The sequence below is a fragment of the Colossoma macropomum genome, unplaced genomic scaffold, assembly GCF_904425465.1.
Source record: "Colossoma macropomum unplaced genomic scaffold, Colossoma_macropomum, whole genome shotgun sequence".
NCBI classification, from domain to species: domain Eukaryota; kingdom Metazoa; phylum Chordata; class Actinopteri; order Characiformes; family Serrasalmidae; genus Colossoma; species Colossoma macropomum.
Window position 1 is genome coordinate 26,290,867 of NW_023494809.1, and position 21,534 is coordinate 26,312,400.

The window sequence follows — 21,534 nt, forward strand, 5'->3', positions numbered from 1 at the left end:
ATAGTGTGGGCCAACTATCCCCATAACATGTGCCAACCATCCCTGTAACGTGTGCCAACCTTCCCCATGTCAGCGCAGGATGGCACAACTGCACCACATGAATGTAGTCATTAATGCTCTTATTCTGGGAAATATTTTCTCCCAGTATAGCTGAGATCAAGTCTTGTGCAAAAGTTTTGGCGCCCCTGGTCACATGATGTTTCGCTGAGATTAAAGTGTTTTTAAGTGAAAATCAGTAACGCATTTAATACACAGTTCATGTTTATTTGCTTTATTTAACACACTGGCAGAAACAAAGCAAAATATGACTCAAAAGTTATTTCACATTTTATAATGTATGCATTTTTTTCCCCAATATGTTAAATTGAGCAAATAAATAGAATTTGTGCCCAAAAAACAGCAGAAGAATGATGTTTCAGCGTTCTCTGTATCGGATGTATCTTATTTTTTTACTCAGAAAATCAACAAAGTGTTCAAACAGTCATACGACTGAATACAGCAGAGAGCGAGAATGAAACAAAAAAAGACAAATATTCTGACGCTGATTCTGATTAATGACACAAAGTCCTAATTGAACACATCTGATTCACTTCATCTATAATCTGAATGGGGGATCAGATGGATGTCATTAAAGCTGCAGTAAAACTGTGTGAGAAGCACCAGGAGCAGAACTAATGCAGAATCAGTTAGTCGCCCGCTGTTTCTGCAGACATCGAGTCTCTGTTCTGCGTTAATAGGTTTATTTTTTACCAACTCAGTGCTGCTTCCAAACTTTCAGGCCTGCCCTCTAACAAGCTGGAAGAGTCCAGCGAGAGACGCTCCATATAAAACAAGTCTTTTCTTGTTCACGGTTTAGCCGCCTGCCTCTCTGACCGCTGTGATTTGTGAGGCAGCGCTGCTAACATGGAGTTTGGGTCCATCAATCACTCCCCACCCCAGGATGACCACTTGGCTTCTCGCAGTCTTTCCGCCCAAATAGGGAGAGATAGCCGACCCTAAAAAAAAAGGCAGCTATCTGCTGCGCATTTTTATCCGCACAGATCAGCGAGAAGGCGGGGAGCTTTCCCTCCTTCACAGCTCATAGTTTTTGCAGTCTCCAGTGGAGATCTGATGGTCACAGTACCCCAGACTACCATATAAAAGACAGATTCATAACAGCATTGGGTCATCGCAGCACCACATCATTAGTAAGGAAAAACCCCTCCGTGTCCCCAAGGGAGGCCTTCCGCCCTCATGGAGACACCGTGATCAATGTGGAGCCGCTCGCTTGGGCCTGAGGAGGGAAGCTGGGAATCTCCCCTTTCATATCCTGCTTATGGTCACGAGTGATATCATGCACGTCAAAAGTTTAGGGACATTTTAGCTGCTCGAAATGCTTTTCATACAAACGGGCATGTTCTGTTTGGTAGTCTGCTGTAATTTAATGGATTAAGGACTAAGCTCAAATTCTAAACTCGTGAACGGTCTCTAAAGTAGCTTTTTATCAGTTGAGATGTATCACTAAAGTTTGTAAAGTAAGGTAAAGAGCTCATATCACCCCTGTTAAGAAGCTGCACTGATCTTTTAGGATAGATTTTAAAGTTCTGCTGCTAGTTTTTAAGGCTCTAAATGACCCTGAAGCTCCTGCTTACATCACAGAGCGTCTGTCTGTTTATGATCTCAGATCTGCAGATACTGACCTTCTGAACACCTTCTGTAAAATGCAGAAAACATGGAGAGACTCGTTCAGTTGTTCTGCTTTTAAACTGTGGAGCTCAGTTCACCTTTTATTAGACAGTCAAGCTCAGAGCTCACTTTTAATAAACATCTGAAAACGCAGCTCTTTAACTCAGTGTTTCCTTTAGTGTGTTGTAGCTTTTTGTGGATGTAAACGGTCTGCAAAGCCTCAAAGCTCAAACTTCATGTCAGAGCAAGTGACTCTCTCCCACAGCAGCTACTTTTCTCAGCTGCCTGAAACGCCTTGCTGGAATTCAAGCCCTTTTCCTTTGTTACAAGATGATGTAATCTCGTAACACAGTACTTACTGCTTGCCTCCCACCAAGCTCGGTACACCCTCACATAGCGCACAGCGGCTACTGGAGGAGGAAGTTCAGATCGGACTCTGGCTCAAACTGATACGGCAGAACCGACACCATTAGAAAAATAGCCATAGCAAAGTTTACAGCTGCTCAGGAGAGAAGGGTCTGTCTGCAGACTGCAAGACAGGGGCGGAACATGGAGGGGCAGAACTGCTTTGAGGATTGACCAATCAGAACAGAGTGGGCGAGTTGACAAATCAGAGCACGCTGTGCTCATAGGGAGGAGGGGCTTAAAGACACAGAAGCTCTAAACGAGAGTTTCAGACAGAGAGTAAATAGAGATGTAAAGTATGAGAAAAATGTGTTTTTGGAACATTGAAGTGTGTAAATCTATTCTAGTAGACCCAAAAATAAAATTCTAAGCATTGAAATTGAGCATAATAGGTCCTCTTTAAAAGTGTCTTTGAAGATCCTGAGGCTGGGCCGTCTGCAAGTGAAGCAGCCACCAAATAGACAGACAAATCTGAGAAAACCAAGCATAAACCGAAACAAAGAAAGCACAGCAGTGAGCAGCATGTGCTGGGCTCCTCGTCCATGAGAACTGAAAATGAGTAACTACCACACTGGGCTGTTTGCTCTGAGGTCTTTTCAAACGAAGCTTTGAAACCCTGTCTACACCGTCACTTGGAGACTAAACATAGTGAATATGTACCTAAACCCGTTGAAGTGAATTCCTGGTGAAAATTTGCCAAGCCGGAATGTTTGAAGTGGTCGACGGCTTTACGTACGACCGCTATCAGCAGCACTTCGCTGCATGAGAAGACCCTCGTTCACTGCCAGCTTGAGTCATTTGTTCATTAGCACGGCAGCGTGTGCTAACTTGGCTTACATCACATGGTGTCAGCTGTTATCGGATGTTGATATCGGTGTCCAATACCCAGTACCAGTATTGGTATTGATACATCCCTTCTTATTTGAGTATTATAAAATGGATAGTTCTGGTCCTAAAATCTGATTGGCTGAGCCGCGTTTGACGCTGTTGTAAAATCCACATATACTCACCTATGATCACCTCACAGCACCTGAACTCTGTATCACTGCACCACGTCACGAAAAACCTTTGTGCTGTTAAGGGAATAATCTGTGGCTCTCATGCTGCTCGCATGGACCACCGAGTACCTTGTTGAAGAACTCGTTTTCTGTTTAAACTGAGTGGCTGGTAACTTATGTTCTTAACTAGGCTGGTCAGCTAGTTAACAGGCTAAAAGAACCGACAGCCTGATCAACTCCATCATTAATATCACAGACTTGAATTAAAGTATTTACGGTATGATTTACTGTAAAAAGATCTAAAAAAGTTCACTTGAATGTCTGAAACGCTTCAAATGTTCGTGTTTTAGTCAGAAGTCACGTCAAACCCAGGCTGAATCTCAAACGGCTACGTACTCCCTAAATAGTGTGCTAGCTGTGAAAGTCTAGAAATTCTAGACTCGTGCATAATTTAGTGCATAATTTATCGAGTGTGGATGTGTCTGAGTCCCAAATGACTATTTCTTTCTGTATTTTGCGCTGTTGGGCTGCAGGATCCAGTATTTAAACTCCTACGTAGTGCACTATGTAGGGAGCAAAGAGCCGTTTGAGATTCAGCCCCAGCACAAGAAGAGGGGAGCTGCTGGATTGCTGCTAAATTAGACTCGCGGTGGTAATTTGGTGACTAAAAAGTACTGATAAAGTGAACGTTTTCGCATTAAACAGTGCTGCGGTATCATATGTTCATTGTTATCTGAAAAAAGTTTAAAAATTTATGAAATGACTGCTGTCTACACAGCGACTGAACATTCTTCCCCTTATTCAGCAGTCCGTGGTTGCTTGGCAACGGAACCGTACTCTAAAGGAACAACATTTCTTGGCGGAATACTCGTTTATGTTTTAATGTTGAGGCAATGTGTCATGAAAACTTTGAAAGCCAGTGTACACAGTACAGCCTTCTAATCTGACCTCTAATGCTCTCGCCAGGCATAGTTTCATAGCTTATCCAGGTCAACGGTATCACTACAGTCTCTTTCTCTTTCTCTCTATCTTTCACATTCCTCCTCCTTCTATCACACTTGTTCTCACTTTCTTTTCTTCCTCCACTCCTCCTACCTCATCTCTCCCCTCTTTTCCTCTCCTCCTTCTCGCTCGGCCTTCTGCCGCTTGATTCCAATGGACTTTCTTTCCTTCTTTCCTCGCAATAAAGCAGGGCCTCTCGAAGTTGGGGGCCTCCTCTGCAGCCAAATTCTTGATTCCCCAAGTGCAATGAGGCATTGAGTCAAGGCTCCAGAGCTCACCATACGCTCACTGTGCTCCCCCAACAGATATGATAGCTTAGTCATCAACGAAACGTCAGCTTCATTAACTTGCCTTTGAGGGTTCAGTGTTGCAACATGAACATTCAGACTGTTGAACTGAGGAAAGGCCAATTCTCATCATTCACACTCTAACTGCTGTAAAATCTGTCAGGACTCGAGATTCCAAGCGTGACGTGCCGATCCCAGAGCAGCCCGTCTGCACACACACACACACACACACACAGTGCATGTTTTATGCATTGTCAGTTCACGGGGTCACACACGTCCCACTTGCTATATATGGTAGATACATATGTGGGCTTTTCTGAAAGGTCTTATGATTTCTGTAAAATAAAAACAAAGAATTTTCTGTTTTTTTTTGTTTCATGTTTGATGTATTTCACTCCTTTAATGGCCAGGGCCTGCTGGTGTGCCCAAAGTTATATTACAGTCTTCTATAACTCAAGAATAGCTCAGCCAGTTTGCACCGAAGTCACTGTAGTTGCTGACTAATAAGCCTCTGTATGAAATAAACCCGAGATTTTAAGTGGTTAATCTCTCTAGTATTGTAGTAAAACTCATTTCATTGTTTGGCTGAAAACTAAAGATCTAAAATCTGAAAAGCCCAACAGTTAATTATCCAATCAGGACTTTTTTTCTTCATGGCATCCGGGTAGATACAGTCGTATGCAAAAGTTTGATGACCTCTGTTCGAATGACATGTTTTGTTGACTTTCTATGTGGAAATAATGCAGAGAACACAGGGAACTCATTTAAATATGGCATTTCAGTGCACAATTTCTGTTCTTTTCCTGAGCTTTTCATATTAAATTAAATTCAGCTAATAAACAGTAACTGTGCATCAAAATGTGCAGAAAATCAACAAAACAGTTTAAAATAATTTTACCTGGGGTGCCTTTGCATACATCTGTACAGCCAAGCGAGCTCTCTGATTGGTTAGGACTTCAGGAGCTGAACTGAAGGCCTAGCGCTCCAACATAATTAGGAAATGATAGTACAATCAACCAACGAGGGGGTAAAATAGATGTTAATATGTCTGTTACAAGCCTAGAATAAAAATCCAGTGATTTTTACAAGCATCAACTTAGAACAGCCAAAACACATTAATGTGAATGGCTGTTAGCTTAGTGCTACCAAACTATATAGAATGTAACGTTATCACTGAGGTGTTTTTTGAAGTTTTTGACCAGGTTTTGACATTTATGGCCTGAACTGAAGGACCAGCTCTATACGTCATAGCTTACCAATGACATACATATCGTCACTGTCCAAAAAAAAAAAAATACAAGTTTCACCATTTTCTTCTCGATCATTTGAGCTCAGTAGTGGTCCTTTACATTGTATGAAAAAATATGATGAATGGACCAATAGAAATGCTCCAAAATTGCTTGGGATAAAATCTTTAACTTCAATAGAACATGAATAACTCTTTTGCTCTCTCCTATAAAGTTACCATTTTGGAGATCCTTGTTTTTTTTTGGACAGCGATGATATACTGGTAGTTAAATATAAGACCACCCTTCACCTCAGGAGCCAAAAAGAAATATTGTTGCCCTTTCAATTTTAAAATGAAACATTAAAACACTCTTTACCTTTACAGAATCTGTTTTCCTACACAGATCCAGCAGTGGAAAACACTTTGTTTATATACAGTATACTATATTATCTTGGAAGATTTGTAGTTAACTTTAGTATTGTTGAAACTGAATAATGTTGTTGAAACTGAATAACTTTTGCTCTGTTACATTTCTAAGAGTAAAACATACTTTTAACTCATTACGGTTTCATTTAGAACTTCAGATTACGCATTAAAACGTTTTTTCCTTTTTTCGTTTGCAATCAGTTGAGTTCCCCTGAATTTGAAGCTGTTTTTAATAAACCATCCCTCCAAGTTCATATTGGTGAAAAAGGAAACAGCTCACACCACACACCACACCACACCACCACACCACCGCACCACATCACACTACACACCACCGCACCACACACCACACCACCGCACCACACCACACCACCACACCACTGCACCACGCACCGCACCACATCACACTACATACCACCACATCACACTACACACCACCGCACCACACACCACACCACCACACCACTGCACCACGCACCGCACCACATCACACTACATACCACCACATCACACTACACACCACCGCACCACGCACCGCACACCACACCACACCACACCACCACACCACCGCACCACACACCACACCACCACACCACTGCACCACGCACCGCACCACATCACACTACATACCACCACAGCACACATCACACCACCACACCACACCACATCACACTACACACCACCGCACCACACACCACACCACACCACACCACCACACCACACCACACCACCACACCACATCACATCACACTACATACCACCGCAGCACACATCACACCACACACCACACCACGCACCGCACCGCACCACACACCACACCACACCACCACACCACACCACTGCACCACGCACCGCACCACATCACACTACACACCCACACCAAACACACCACACCACATCACACTACATACCACCGCAGCACACATCACACCACACACCGCACCACGCACCGCACCACACACCACACCACACCACCACACCACACCACTGCACCACGCACCGCACCACATCACACTACACACCACCGCACCACACACCACACCACACCACCACACCACATCACATCACACTACATACCACCGCAGTACACATCACACCACACACCACACCACACCACCGCATCACGCACCGCACCACACACCACACCACACCACTGCACCACACCACTGCACCACACACCGCACCACATCACACTACACACCACCGCACCACACACCACACCACACTGCACCACGCACCACACCACACACCGCACCACATCACACTACACACCACCGCAGCACACATCACACCACACACCACCGCACCACTGCACCACGCACCGCACCACACCACCGCACCACACCACACACCACCACACCACCGCACCATGCACCGCACCACACATCACACCACACACCACCACACAACTGTACCACATACTGCACCACACCACCACACCACCACAACACACACCACACTACACACCACCACACCACTGCACCACGCACCGCACCACCCACCACACTTCACACCACCGCACCACACTACACATCACACCACCGCACCACACACACTACACCACACATCACACCACAAACCACACATCATACCACCGCACCACACACCACACCACATCACCACACCACTACACCACCGCACCATACCACCACAACACACACACGACCACACCAAACAAAGAAAGCTTTTAACTTTTTTACTTAAAATCACTTTTTAGATTTACATACTTGTTTCAGTGTCGACCCTTTCTGACCTTCAAAAAGTCAGAAGTACACGTGTGGAATACAGTCTTCTTTGTAATACATAACTAGACTTGAAGTCAGACACCCTGACTGTGTTCTGGTCAGTGCAGAAAAGGACGTGAAATTGTCGAGGAAAGCAAAAAAATGAAGTGGAAGGGAGGATCTACTCTATGACACAAGCCATTAAGCCAGTGAGTTTAGTGCTAGGCTCAAGCTGTCTCCTGGGTTAAAAGACTCCCCCATGCCCAGACACACACACACACACACACACACACACAGAGGTTTGTTTTCATACAGTGTCAGGACATGGGGTCAAACATATGCCTCATATGGTTGCTGTCGGAATAAAACCATGTATCTCCATTTTTGTTGTTTTTCAGTTTTTGACATAATCTGAAAGTACCTGCTGTCCTTCATATTATGCGTTAATTTCATGAAGAATAGACCAAAAAAATGGCCCAAAATGAGTAGGAAAAAGTCTGGTTCCATTGACTTACATTAAAAGTAAAGCATGTTTTTTCCTTCTCCTGTAAAGTTACCATTTTGGAGACATGGTTTTGTTCCAACAACAGCGATATATATATTAAATATATCACAGCTGTCCAAAAAGGTTTTTCTTGAGCAGCTGTCGTTTACATTATGTAAAAATTTCATGATAAAAGAACGAATAAAAAAGCTTCAAAATTGCTTGGAGTAAAATCTACATTAATTTTTATTAAAAGTATAGAATGGTTTTGCCTCATTACCATTTTCTGAGATACGTATACTCATTTGTAATATATGTATATGTATGTATTATACATATGCAAGTACCTACAACTGTATGCAAAAGTTTGGGCACTCCTGACTAAATTACACGTCATTGATTTTTCAATTGAAAACAACCTCTGCAGCAAACTACTTTTAAAAATATAAAACTTTTCTGCAAATGTGTTCGCACAGTCACTTTATATTTAACTTAAAAACTAATAAAAATAAAAAATAGTAATTGTGGAATGTGCAAAAGTTTGCACACCCCCCCTGTTTGGCAGATATCACAGCATGCAAACACTTTTTATAGCCAGCTTGGAAATTTCTTGTCTTGTTTCAGGAATTTTCACCCACACTTCCTTGTGAAACGCTTGTAGTTTTGAAATATTCTTGGGCTATCTTCCATGCACAGCATGTTGGGGATCTACCCACCACAGATTTTCAATGATGTTCAAGTCAGTTGACCACAAGGGCCATTCCAAAAGCTTCACCTTGCGTTTCTTGAGGTAGTTCATGGTGGATTTTGAGGTATGTCCTGTTGTAGAAGTCTGTTTTTAGCTATGGTATCACATTTGCTTCAGGAATTTGCTGATATGTAGTGGAATACATTCTTCTGTGTACCTGAGCAATGTTTCCTGTGCCACTGGCGGCCACACAAGCCCGAAGCATAACAGATCCACCACCGTGCTTAACAGCTGGCATGGTGTTCTTATCATCATATGCTGCTCTGTTTATCTCCAAACAAAGCTTTTGTGATTGTGGCCAAAGAGTTCCATTTTCACTTTATCAGTCCACAGAACTTGTTTCCAAAATGCCTCTGGCTGGTCTACATGATGCTTTGCATACTTCAGATGTTGATTTGAGGTTGCAGGTATGTTTGATGATTCTTCCACTCTTCCAACCAACAACACTGCACAGTAGAACGATGCACCAGTAAGTATCCATATATAATAATAACACATGGGTAAGATTTATAGAACCTTAGCAAAAATTTCATTCAATCCTAATGAGACAAGTTTTAGTCAGAATACCTACATTTAGAGTTGAAAGGTCACACTGAGTGTGTTTACGTGCACTCAAGAATCTGATCATAATCAGATATCTGATTATTCAAATGGTAATGTAAATAGCATACTCTGACTTCTTAGATTGGTCTAGAAATCAGATTAAGAAATCTGATTAAGAGAGCTGGATTTTAGCTTAGTAATCAGATTTCTCAGTGCATGTAAACTCTTACTCGGATTTCTTTCAGATTTCTCAGTCTGCACAAGTGCAAAAACTGACAGCGTTACTGGAAATAAGTGAGCAGCGTGAGGTGCAGCAAAACACTTTTGGACCGATGCTGAAACCAACTACATTCTTGATAAAATGACGTATTTACATATTCTTCATCTTCTAGATGATGTATGTTCATGGTTTCAGGTAAAGTGGCGCGATGTTTACAAAAAGCTGCGGCAGAAAGTTTGAGTTTACATTATGTTTCCTTCACATTTTCTATGAGTTTATTGGCCGATTGCAAAGCAGAAATCTGATTATTGTCTGAGTCATGTAGAACTGGAGTTTCTCATTATCTGATTAGTCAAGTGCATGTAAACACGTTGATCGGATTACTGACAAATCCAGATTTTCTGCAGTTATCAGATTATTAAGTGTGTGTAAACACACTCAGTGTTAGGACAGAATGCTGTTTTCATCCATGTGTCCATGTGTAAAAATAACACATTACAAAAAAAGCACTTTATAAGGCACTTTTATACTTCATATAATGTCAGGGACAATTTGTGGATAATTTTTTTCCATGAAAACAAACAAACACACACACACACACACACACACACACACACACACACACACACACACACACACAGACTTGGTAAAAGAGTCTGAATCATGTAGAAGCCTGCTCACTTCTGCATGAGGCCACCTCAAGCGATCAGTTAGCGATTCTCTCCACTGGAGTTTTTCCTGGCGTCAGCAAAATCAAACCAAGCCAAAACTCAATGCTGCGCTGCTGCGCTACTGCTGGAAAATGCAGAGTTTCTGGCCCGGCCATTGGTCGCCTGGCTGTTTTTCTTTTACTTTTTCTCCCTCCCCTTCTTTTCTTTGTGTTACTCCTCCTCCCTGTGCAGCGCCTGTGTGCCAGATCTGCGCCGGCCTGTTTGCGGCATTGTTTAGGTTGCCTGCCATTCGGAGCAGGTCATGTCAACAGTGCGGCCTAGAGAGCCTGCAGTTAAGCACAGCTGGCTGATTGAGATAGAGCGAGAGAACGGAGGAAGAGGAGGGGGGGGCAGAATAGAGGGAGGCTGGAAAGACAAAGGGAATAAGTCACTGTGAAAAAGGAGGCTCTAAAAAGCACAAAGTGGGTTTTTACGTCCATTGTTCTGCCTGCGAGGGCTTTGTTTCGTATACAGTACGCATTGTTCATGTTAATATAGCAAATGATCTACATTTGGTAGATGAATAAACAGTGTCATTTTCTCAGCATGGTCACTAACCAACAAACGCTGGGAGAAAACTTGCCTTTTCTTGAAATCTTTCAAGTATGATTTCATTTTCACTGTTAGTTTCCAGTTGACCTGTCCGTGCTCCACCCTCTAGTTTTACAGTACAGAAAGTTGGCAAAGCTCCCATTAATCTCCCATATCATTTCAAATGATAAGTATTTAGTATGTGTGCTAAAGGCCGCACTGCTGGGATGGATTGGTTTTGTCATGTAATTGAGGGTTAGGATGGTGCCAAACTTGTGGTTTCCAACCTGCCAAGTTTCAATTAGTTACAACTCTTTAGGCTTTAAACTCCGAGCTTCACCAACCTTACAACAGCTGTTATGTAAAGATGCATTTGTGGGCAGAGCTTGGTTGGGTTAGTTAATAAGGAAAAATGCCTGCAAAGTAAGGCTGCTCGATTATGGCGAAAATCATAATCACAATTATTTTGGCCAATTATTTAACACAGTTACTGATTGTCTCAAACATCATGCATTTACTGAACTTGAAAAAAACCTCTTTTTAACAGTGGATTTCTTTGACCTTTATATATAATATATATATATATATATATATATATAAATTTAGAAATGTAAAAAAGATACATAAATAAAATAAGTAATGTATAATATGTAAATATATACATTTAAACATACATACATACATACATACATCATCTAAACCGCTTATCCTTCCGGGTCGCGGTGGGGTGCTGGAGCCTATCCCAGCTGTCATTGGGCGGAAGGCAGGATACACCCTGGACAGGTCGCCAGTCCATCACAGGGCAGACATTTAAACAAATAATATAAAATTAATAAATAAAAACAAATGAGATCAATTATGCTGAAAACTACTAAACATATATAAAAATAATAGATAAAAATAAAATAGACCAGCTTGGGCTTTTAGGGAGGGATGCAAAAAGGATTTATGGATTTATAACACAAGACAAAACGAGAGCATCATTGTAAAACGGAACACGGCAAAATAATCATCTTGATTATCTTTTTTACTTTACTTATTCTTGTACTTATTTTCATACTGCACATTATATTTTGTGGTTTTAAGTTTTAGTATATTTTATTATATATCTTTACTTCTTCTATTTATGCTTCTGTATATTAGCGTATGACTATTCTTTTGCCGTTATTTTGCTCTGTACTGTACTTTGTGCAGCTGTAATAGACGACAGATTTAATTCTCTCTGGGATTAAAAAAGTATCTATCTATCTATCTGTCTATCTGTCTGTCAGTCTGTCCGTCTATCTATCTATCTATCTATCTATCTATCTATCTATCATTGGAAGCCAGAATTGTAACTAATAATAAAATTTGATTAATCGCCCAAGTTTTATTATTTACAATATCACATGATTACATATGACATATACTAAGCAAACCTGCTTAGTCTGTAATATGTTGTTACAGGAAACTCACTAAATAACGCTGCTAACTGACCGATCTATGTTCCACCCACAAACACATCCTTTCATAGCTACAGTTGTGAGTTTGGATAAAATTTACATTATAAAAACCCCCCAATCCCATTTCACACTGAAAACGTAAGGTTATGATGACTCTAAACACTATTTATTCCTCAGTGGCTTCATTTTGTATTAAAAGCAAAGCGTCTGACCGGCAGTATATGTTCCTCATTGCGCTGTCATTGATGCATCATCTTGTGCGGCTGCAGTGTTCCTCCATCTGAACTCTGGTCTGGAGGGCCATTTTCTCTTCTGTCAGCTTTGTGCTGACTACCTGTGTTTTACGGGAAGTCCCCAAGTGACTGTCCCATGAGAGCTCTGGTCATTTCTCCTCATCTGCTGTTTATTAGGGGTTGCTGATTTAATCTGGCCATGACACATGTGGTGAAAAACAAGGCCGAGAAAAGAGCTTAGTGGGCAAAAGTCTCTTGCTTACGAGACAGAACCTGCGAGCGGACTGAAACCCACTCAGACCTCGCAACTGCTGACAGGCGTCTGTAAAAGTCACAAGACAGGACTCGGAGAGGGTGATATGATATTGTTATCACAATTACAGCCCCATTTCCAAAAAAAGTTGGGACGCCGGCAGAATGTAAATAAAAATAGGATGCAATGATGTGCAAATCCTGTGAACCATATTTTTGAAGGAAAATACTACAAAGACAACATATCAAATGTTGATACTGAGAGGTTGTGTTGTTTTTTGAAAAAATATATGCACATTTTGAATTTGTTGCCAACAACACGTTCCACTGTGTGTTTACCACTGTGTTTCACCACCTCTACTTTTAACAACACTCTGTAAGCGTTTGGGAACTGAGGAGACACTGCTGTAGTTCTGAAAGTGAAATGTTTTCCCCTTCTTGTTTGATATAGGATTTTAGCTGCTCAACAGTTCGGGGTTTACTTTGTCATATTTTTCATTTCATAATGCGTCAAATGTTTTCAGTGGTGACAGATCTTGACTGCAGGCAGGTCAGTTTAGCACCCAGACTCTTTTAATACAGAGCCATGCTGTTGTAATACATGCAGAATGTGGTTTGACATTGTCTTGCTGATATAAACAAGGCCTTCTCTGAAAAAGACGTTGTCTGGATGGCAGTGTATGTGGCCAAAACCTGTATATATCATTCAGCATTAATGTTGCCTTCACAGATGTGCATGTCCCCCATGCCATGTGCACTAATGCCCCCCTATACCATCATAAATACTGACTTTTGATCTGTGCACTGATAACAAGCTGAGTGGTCTTTAGCGTGGAGGACATGTCAGTCCATTTTAAATGAGCTCAGGCCCAGAGAAGGTGGCAGCATTTTTGGACCCTGTTTATATATGATTTCTTCTTTGCGTTTTAGAATTTTAACTTGTATTTGTGGATGCAGCGACAAACTGTGTTCACAGACAGTGGTTTTCAGAAGTGTTTCTGAGCCCATGCAGTGATTTCCACTACAGAATCCTGTCTGCTTTTAATGCAGTGCTGCCTGAGGGCCCAAAGATCATGGCCAGCAAATACTGCTTTTCAGCCTTGTCCCTTGTGTACAGAGATTTCCCCAGATTCTTTGAATCTTTTAATGATGTTATGCACCGTAGATGAAGAAAAACAAATGTTCTTTGCTATTTTATCTTGAGAAACATTATTGTTGAATTGTTGCACTATTTGCTCATGCAGTCTTTCACAGAGTGGTGAACCCCTCTTCATCTCCTGCAAAGAACCATGCAAATGGTTCAGAGAGTTCATGGTTGTTGTCTTTACTAAAGAACTATAACACAATAGTGGTACAGCACTGCACTGCTCCCAGTTAGGAAAGGTCTATTATACTGTCTTGGACTTGCAGCATCATCAGAATTCAAACTTGTGATAGACAGAAATCTTAGACAGCTGGGGGCTTTTTTTAATGTCTTTATTATTAGAATATGCAGTTAGTGTTCTGTCATGGAGAACACAGTACACTCAGAAAATGATGTACAACCCCATTTCCAAAAAGGTTGGGATGCTGTGCAAAATGTAAATAAAACAAAATCCTATATATAAACCCTATATTTAATGGGAAATAGTACAAAGACAACATATCAAATGTTGAAACGGAGAAATTTTATAGTTTTTTGAAAAATATTTGCCCATTTTGAATTTGATGCCAACAACACGTTCCAAAAAAGTTGAGACGGGGACAACAAAGGTTGTGTAATGCTAAACCTGGTGGTTGATTGACAACAGGTCAATAACATGATTGGGTATAAAAGAGCATCCCAGAGAGGGATCTGAAGAACCATTTCACCATGCAAAGAACAATTTAAGCATGCAAGTGCTTCTTTGAGTGTTCATGGTTCTATATAACTGTTGTCTTTACTAAAGAGCCCTTGCAGAACCATCTTTTTTAAGAGTGTAGTTTTGGGCAATACAGCAGAAATATATCGTGATACTTAAAGACATTTTCACAATCGTGATATTTCTTTTTTTAGCGGTTTAATAAGTTGGCCTTTACTAAAGAACCATTAGTGTTCATGGTTGTTGTCTTCACTAAAGAACCCTTGCAGAACCATCTTTTTCAATAGCGTACATGGCCAAAGCCAAAGCCAAAGCCAAAGCCAACCAGCCATTTAAAGAACCACCATGCAAAGAACCACCATGCAAAGAACAATGCAAATGGTTCAGAATGTTCATGGTTGTTGTCTTTACCAAAGAACCCTTGAAGAACAATGTTTTTTAGGGGTGTAGGGCTGGGCAATTAATAGTGTACATGGCCAAAGCCAAAGCCAAGGCCAAAGCCAACCACCCATTTGGCTGCAACGTGACTCCAAATTTAAGTACAATATGTTTTGTTGGAAGCAAAATATTCTCATAAGAGCAGCACACAATCACTCATTATGTATTTAAGTATAATAGAGGCGTATCAGAACCATATAGAAGCAGCACTGTTCTCTGCGTCAAATCAAATCACGGCGAAGGCCTTATAAAGCCATATGGTTTGAATAGAATGACTCGGGGGGGGTTTGTCTGGAAAGCATTCGCAATGGGACTAAGCAGGTTTCAGAGGCGGTAATCGAATAGCGAGGTAACGTGATTGTTCGCCGACCAAAAACACCTTTCGTTTTTTCTGTTTTCGGCCTGGCTTGAGAGCAGAACGTCTGTTTCGAGGGGGCCCCCGCCGGGACCCGCCATCCGAGGCTGACAGGGGAGAATAAAGCTCAATAAATCATGAGTGAAACCTCCATCCCCTGCAGAACGCCACACTGAAGAACAATACTCCCCAGAAAGCTCCTAAGAGGCTCGATTGCAACCACATGTTAGCCGAGCACTCTCTCCATTTTGGCCGCTCTCAAGCAGAACAATGGGAACGGTCAGCGAGTCAAAAACAAGGGCCCTGACTTCATCAGCCTCATGTCTACACAGATATGATGAAGAAGCAGCATCCAGCTGTCAGCCTGCTTTCATTTCTGGCAGATGAACACGGTGCAATCCAGGAAAGCGAGAGAGGCCTGAATGAGGTTGGGGAGAAAAGGCAGCCTGCATGTTCCTCTTCGTGTTTCCTTGATAGTCAGCCCTGCTCCGCCTCCACGGAGTGTGTCTAAGTGTGTGTGTGTGTGTGTGTTTCATATGTACTGAGGGCAAAGAATTCAGCTCCAGCTTTTGTCTCGGGCTGCTGCACCGCACGCAACGAATCAGCATGACAAGCTCACATACAATGCAGTACATCGGACTTCTGCTGCTGGCTGCCATCCTGCTGCAGACGATCGCAGTGGCTGTCACCTTCATATACTTCAGCAACGTTTTGACGACGGTAAGGATCCATGTTGGAACTTTTTTCCATGCAGCAGCAGCGCTGACCGTCTACAGGCACGGAGAACTGCAGTGTGGAGCGTTTGGAGGAGGCAGTGTGTGTGTGGAAGGCAGTTTAGTGAGTGTGTGTGTGTGTGTGTGGGAGTGTAAGTGTGTGTTGGAGAAAATAAAGTTGCTTTGCTTTTTGTGCGCGTTGAGCTCAGCTCGTCGCTCGCTTGCTTGCCTGGACGCTCTCCAACAGGTCGCCCAGTGGAGCCTAGCTGAGGTTTAAAGGGAAGCTCCACCGATTTTTCGAAAAATTCTACATAATTAAATGGTTCAGATGTAAACAAAGGCATTCGGGGTGGTTTGGTGTGAAACGCTAAGTTCTAGAAAAACTTGAGTCAGATTTGTTTACAGTGGTGGTGATAGGAACCAGACGTCCACCTCTAAAAGCTCCCTCACAGAAAGTTACTACAAGTTATGAATATGATAGTTTTGGATGTGTTTTCATCCATTCATAGACGAGCCTGAAGTTTAAGTGCAAACTTCTTCAAGGGTTCCTCAGTAAAGGCAGTGGTTCTGTTTAGAACCATGAGAAACATGTGCATGCTTAAATTATTCTTTGCATGGCGAAAAGGTTCTCCAGATTGGAGAACGGTTCTATATAGCACCAAAAAGGGTTCTGTTGTTACAAGCCTGACATTGAAAAAAAAAATATCAAAAACGTTTTGGGTGCTATGTTGATACCATCAGTCTGAAGAACCATTTCACCATGCAGAGAACCATTTAAGCATGGAAAGGGTTACTTTGAGTGTTCATGTTTCTATGTAGAACCACTGTCTTTACCTTTTTGGTGCTATACAGAACACATTCTCCATCAAACTGAAGAACGCAAAGAACCATTTAAGAAGCATGAAATGGTTCTAATAAGAACCCGCAAAGAACCCAAGAGCGTGAAGCAAACGCGAGTGTGATTGGGAGCAGATTTAGAGGCCAAGAAGAAGCTCAGTGTTTAACTTTATTCTTACACAACTCAGAGTTTCAGCGCTGTTTTGCAACCAAAACGAAAGCGACGCTTCAAACGCGCATCTGGGCTCGCGCTCGAAAATAGATGAAAGAGAAAACGTTCCTTTCTCCGTATGTTTGTGCTGATTGTACTGAAGGCGATGTTTCCCCCTCGTTCCCAGATGAAGGAGACGTTCTCCAAGAGCAGTGTGTCCTGTTTGATGCGCGCCAACATCAGGTCCATTAAGGGTTTGGATGTCGGCGCTGCGGAGGGAAAAGACGACCCCTGCTGGCAAGTCACGCAACAGCTCCACTTTCTCATAGAAAAGGTATCAGCTTCGGAGGGGGCCAGGATGCAGACACAATGAGCCCATTTAGGGCTGAGATACCTTTACCCCTTTTTAATTACTTAAGGAATTTAGCAGGCTGGACAGACGACATATGAAATCAAAGTGCCCTGCTGAAAAAAACATAGAACCCATTAAGTGTTTCTGTTGGTTCCTGATAGTTCTGTTGTGTGTTTTGGCTTTTGTAATGGATTGATATCACAGTGTAAAGGATTCTAATCAAAATCAAATGACATCAAATCACATTTATTGTCACATCACATTTACAAAGTAAAAGTAAAGTTTCCAATTTGTATGTGTGTGTATATATATATATACACACTCACATTAGACTCTAAATATATACACCTATACACAATATACACAGTATTGCACCATTCCAATGTACAGTTTTTGTACAGTAATATGTTATAATATAAAAGATATAACATGTACGGTTGTTTACATTTCCATATATGGAACCATATGGTGTAACAGGTGACCACTGGCTGATTCTAAATGCATTTGATGGTTTCCTAATAGGATCTAAAGGTGTTCTACAGGACACGGGTGGTCTTTTTTAGAAAACATTAAGCCAGTTTCCTTCGGAAATCAAAACCATTAGATTTTAATCCTAATGCTTTCTAATAGTCCTTTTTCAGCAGGGTGAGCAAAAACTCTCAGTCAGTTAGCCTGTTAGATTTTTCACTCAAAGTGGGCTAAATCACCTTGATCTGCTTTTTGATCTGCTTTTCTTTAAATATATAATTAATTGTATTCTATATTATCTATTTTAGTGGTTGTACCATTTAAATTGTCATTTGTTTTACTTATTTTTATCATTCTATCATTACTGTAACTGTTTTAGTATTTTTGTTCTCACTCTACTCAGTAGTTTTATTTGTTTACTTTTATTACTGTTTTAATTACTTAATCTGTTTAATAGTTAATAGGTTATACTGATTTGTCTTATTTATTTCTCATTTTTATTTTTACATACTGTTAATCATACTATAATATTAATAATCTTTTTTTATTTGTTTATTTTACAAGTACAATACAGATAAACATTGCTACATAGAATGCAACACGTAATGTATATAGGGCATCTAGCTTAAGCTAATTTGCAGCCCCAGTCCCTGGTTAGGGAAAAAATACTTAAAAATTAATAAATAAATAAATAATAAATAAATAAAAATAGGAAAAAAGTTCATAGCAGAACATGTACAACAAATACAGAAAACATGCATACCTATTTGTATGATTAAATTTGTGCTGAGTGCATCTTTATGTCTGTATATCAACTAAAACTTCTAAATTTCTTAATAATTAATGTCTAAAGCTCATTTCTTGGTCATATTTTAATCTCTCTACTACACTTTTATATTTTCCCTTTTTCAGTCTTTTTTTGTATAATGATGCTCGGCTACATTGTGAATGAGACTCACCCTCAGTGTACTCCAAAAAGGTGCTTGACTGATTTTAATCATGAAAATGTCTGTTCTGTTCTTCTTCTCTTTAAACAGTCGATGTCTAATCGATACCAGAAAGAAATCTCCTCAGCCGTCAAAGGTACGTGTGAAAGAAGCTCTTTTTTGGGTTTGATTCATGCGCTAACGAGTGTAAAATTCATGAGAAGCTAAACCGCTGGACTCTTTGCAGACGAAGTCTCCCGAGTCCTCCCCTCCTTGGTGGTCCAAGACCAAGACGCTCCCCCTCGGCCCAAAGTTGCTGCTCATGTTACAGGCAGCTATATACCAGATGCGGACAAAGATGGTGGAGGTACGTCTTATACAAATATTTTGTGTTGTTTTAACCCTTTTGGGACCTGGTAATACACTTTTCAGTTTCTGAAATGGCTGCGTAGATCCTCAGACACGTGGCGAGCTGAAGAAGTAATGCCAGATACTAAAAACAAAATCTGTGACTTATTAATACAACCAGTACTTTTAGTTGATAGACTATAAAGTCTGTTTTATGGATTATTGTATTGACTGTCTGGGGACAGAGTCCAAACCAATTTGGATCTTTATTGCATGCAAACTGTCCCAAGATGTCTTGGCCTGTAAATACTGAAAGCAGCTCTCATTGCTGTTCAAATGATTGCCGTCTGGGTACTTTTGCAGTTCGGAAGATTAGGATTTCAACACTTAAAACTTTTCTCATTTTTTGCGAAGGTATTGACAGACAGGTTGTATAATATGGAACCCTCTGCCCTCGCTTCAGAAACAAAAGGATTGTTTTCCGTTTAACTGCATTGACCAAAAACAAAAAAAGCTGGTGTGTAACTTGAGCCCAGTCTTTGAAACAGGCATCCCTTTTCCTCTGTGCTGCCAAACGTTGAAACAATGGTGCTTTTCTGACAGACCCAACCCAATAATCTTTCTTTCTGGCCTCGTTGCTACAGGTCCCTCTAACAGGAAGGTCTACGGCCAGAAGATCCAGTCCTGGGAGTCTGAGAAGGGCCTGGCCTTTCTCCAGAACGTGGAACTAAGTGACGGGGAGCTGGTGGTGCCGCAGCCCGGGCTTTACTACATCTACTCGCAGACCTACTTCAGACACACGCTCATACAGGAGGACGAGGACGAGCGAGAAGACGAGGGCGCCTCAGCAGAGACGGCGAGGGGAAAACCCATGCTGCAGTATGTTTATAAAAAAGTGAGTTCCTACCCAGTGCCTATTCTTCTGATGAAGAATGCTCGGACCACCTGTTGGTCCAGGGACGCGGAGTACGGACTGTACTCCATCTATCAGGCGGGCTTGTTCCAGCTAGCAGGCAGTGACAGGCTGTTTGTCACTGTCAGTAACGTGAGCACTATCGACATGGACGAGAAGTCGAGCTTCTTTGGTGCTTTCCTGGTCAGCTAGACGCGACGATGGGACGAGAAGGTTTTATTTAATGTTCGGACTGCAGCAGTTCCTCTGTGTCAGGCAAGCGACAGGACTCAGCTTGCTTGGTATGTTTTCCGAGCTCCCTTTGAAAAGCTGCCAAGGATCTGAAAACCATCTGTATATGTGTGCTGGGATACACTGTCTCAAGCCAGTGCTGTTTACCCGGATTGATGAGATCGTCAAAAGGGGGGTGCATTCAGCTCGATGGGTCCGGGGCAAAGCAACAGAGGATCAGTGGATCGAGAAAACCAAAGGTGTAGCTCATAACATCTGCTCAGAAGGCAGGAACTCTATGTAAGGGGCTCGCCAAGTCGTTTGGTAGCAAGTTGATTGGTCACCCAATTGGTGGAACCCGAGTGCATGACCTTACGAGCCGAAAAAAAGCATTGTGCAGGTAAATAGGAGATTAAGATTCCTGTAATGTGACATCAAAGACTGACGTGGCATGCCAAAGTAACCTGAAACAAGTTGAGAACTACCACTAGGTTTCTGTTTTTGCTCTGTTGTCCTTGGAAAGTGTTATTATGTAGCATTTTAACAACGTTTCATTTTTGTAAAACAGAAGTTATGAGAAGCGACACTATTGCGGAGGAGTTGAACTGTTTTAGGCTCCAGTTTCTTAGTTATCTTTTGTGATTTTGTATGTTTTTTCACTGAAAAATGAATGTCACCTTCATTACTACTTCACTGTGTTGTCCATGTTTTAAAGCAAGCCAAAATGATCATGAAACTTTGTCTTTGAGGGAGAGAAAGAGAAATCTTTTCAGCTTTGTATGATCACTGTGACACTGTAAAATGGTAAATTGCCTAGTACCTGATATCACGGCTGTGTAAATTTACTAGTGTTTTACTGAAACTGCATTTACTACGTAAATTTGCCAATGTAACACTAGAGAGCACTGAATAAAGTCTGCCCATATTGGCTATGGGTTTTCACTTATACTACACATTTTGGGATCAAGGCTGACTGTGTAAGTTTAGAAAAAATTCAAAAAAGTTTTAGGGCAGAGGTTCTCAGCCTAGTCCACCTCAGGCCCACCTGTTCACCACTAGAAAACATGAAGGCCCACAAGAAAAC

General features: G+C 41.5%; 1 protein-coding gene across 1 annotated transcript; it reads left to right on the plus strand.

The window, feature by feature from the left end:
• Nucleotides 1–15,817: 15,817 nt before the first annotated feature.
• tnfsf10 (TNF superfamily member 10) lies at nt 15,818–21,401 on the plus strand. Its single transcript, XM_036558205.1, has 5 exons — nt 15,818–16,252; nt 17,421–17,567; nt 19,091–19,136; nt 19,227–19,346; nt 19,972–21,401. Exons 1-5 carry the CDS (start codon nt 16,139–16,141, stop codon nt 20,430–20,432), a joined length of 888 nt encoding a protein of 295 aa, XP_036414098.1. The 5' UTR covers nt 15,818–16,138; the 3' UTR covers nt 20,433–21,401.
• Nucleotides 21,402–21,534: the final 133 nt, after the last annotated feature.

What these genes read in the sequence shown, in the direction of transcription:
- tnfsf10 (XM_036558205.1), top strand. Translation starts at nt 16,139, where the DNA reads ATGACAAGCTCACATACAATGCAGTACATCGGACTTCTGCTGCTGGCT. An exon ending in TCCACTTTCTCATAGAAAAG is followed by an intron (nt 17,568 to 19,090) that starts GTATCAGCTTCG and finishes CTCTTTAAACAG; the next exon opens with TCGATGTCTAATCGATACCA. An exon ending in AATCTCCTCAGCCGTCAAAG is followed by an intron (nt 19,137 to 19,226) that starts GTACGTGTGAAA and finishes GACTCTTTGCAG; the next exon opens with ACGAAGTCTCCCGAGTCCTC.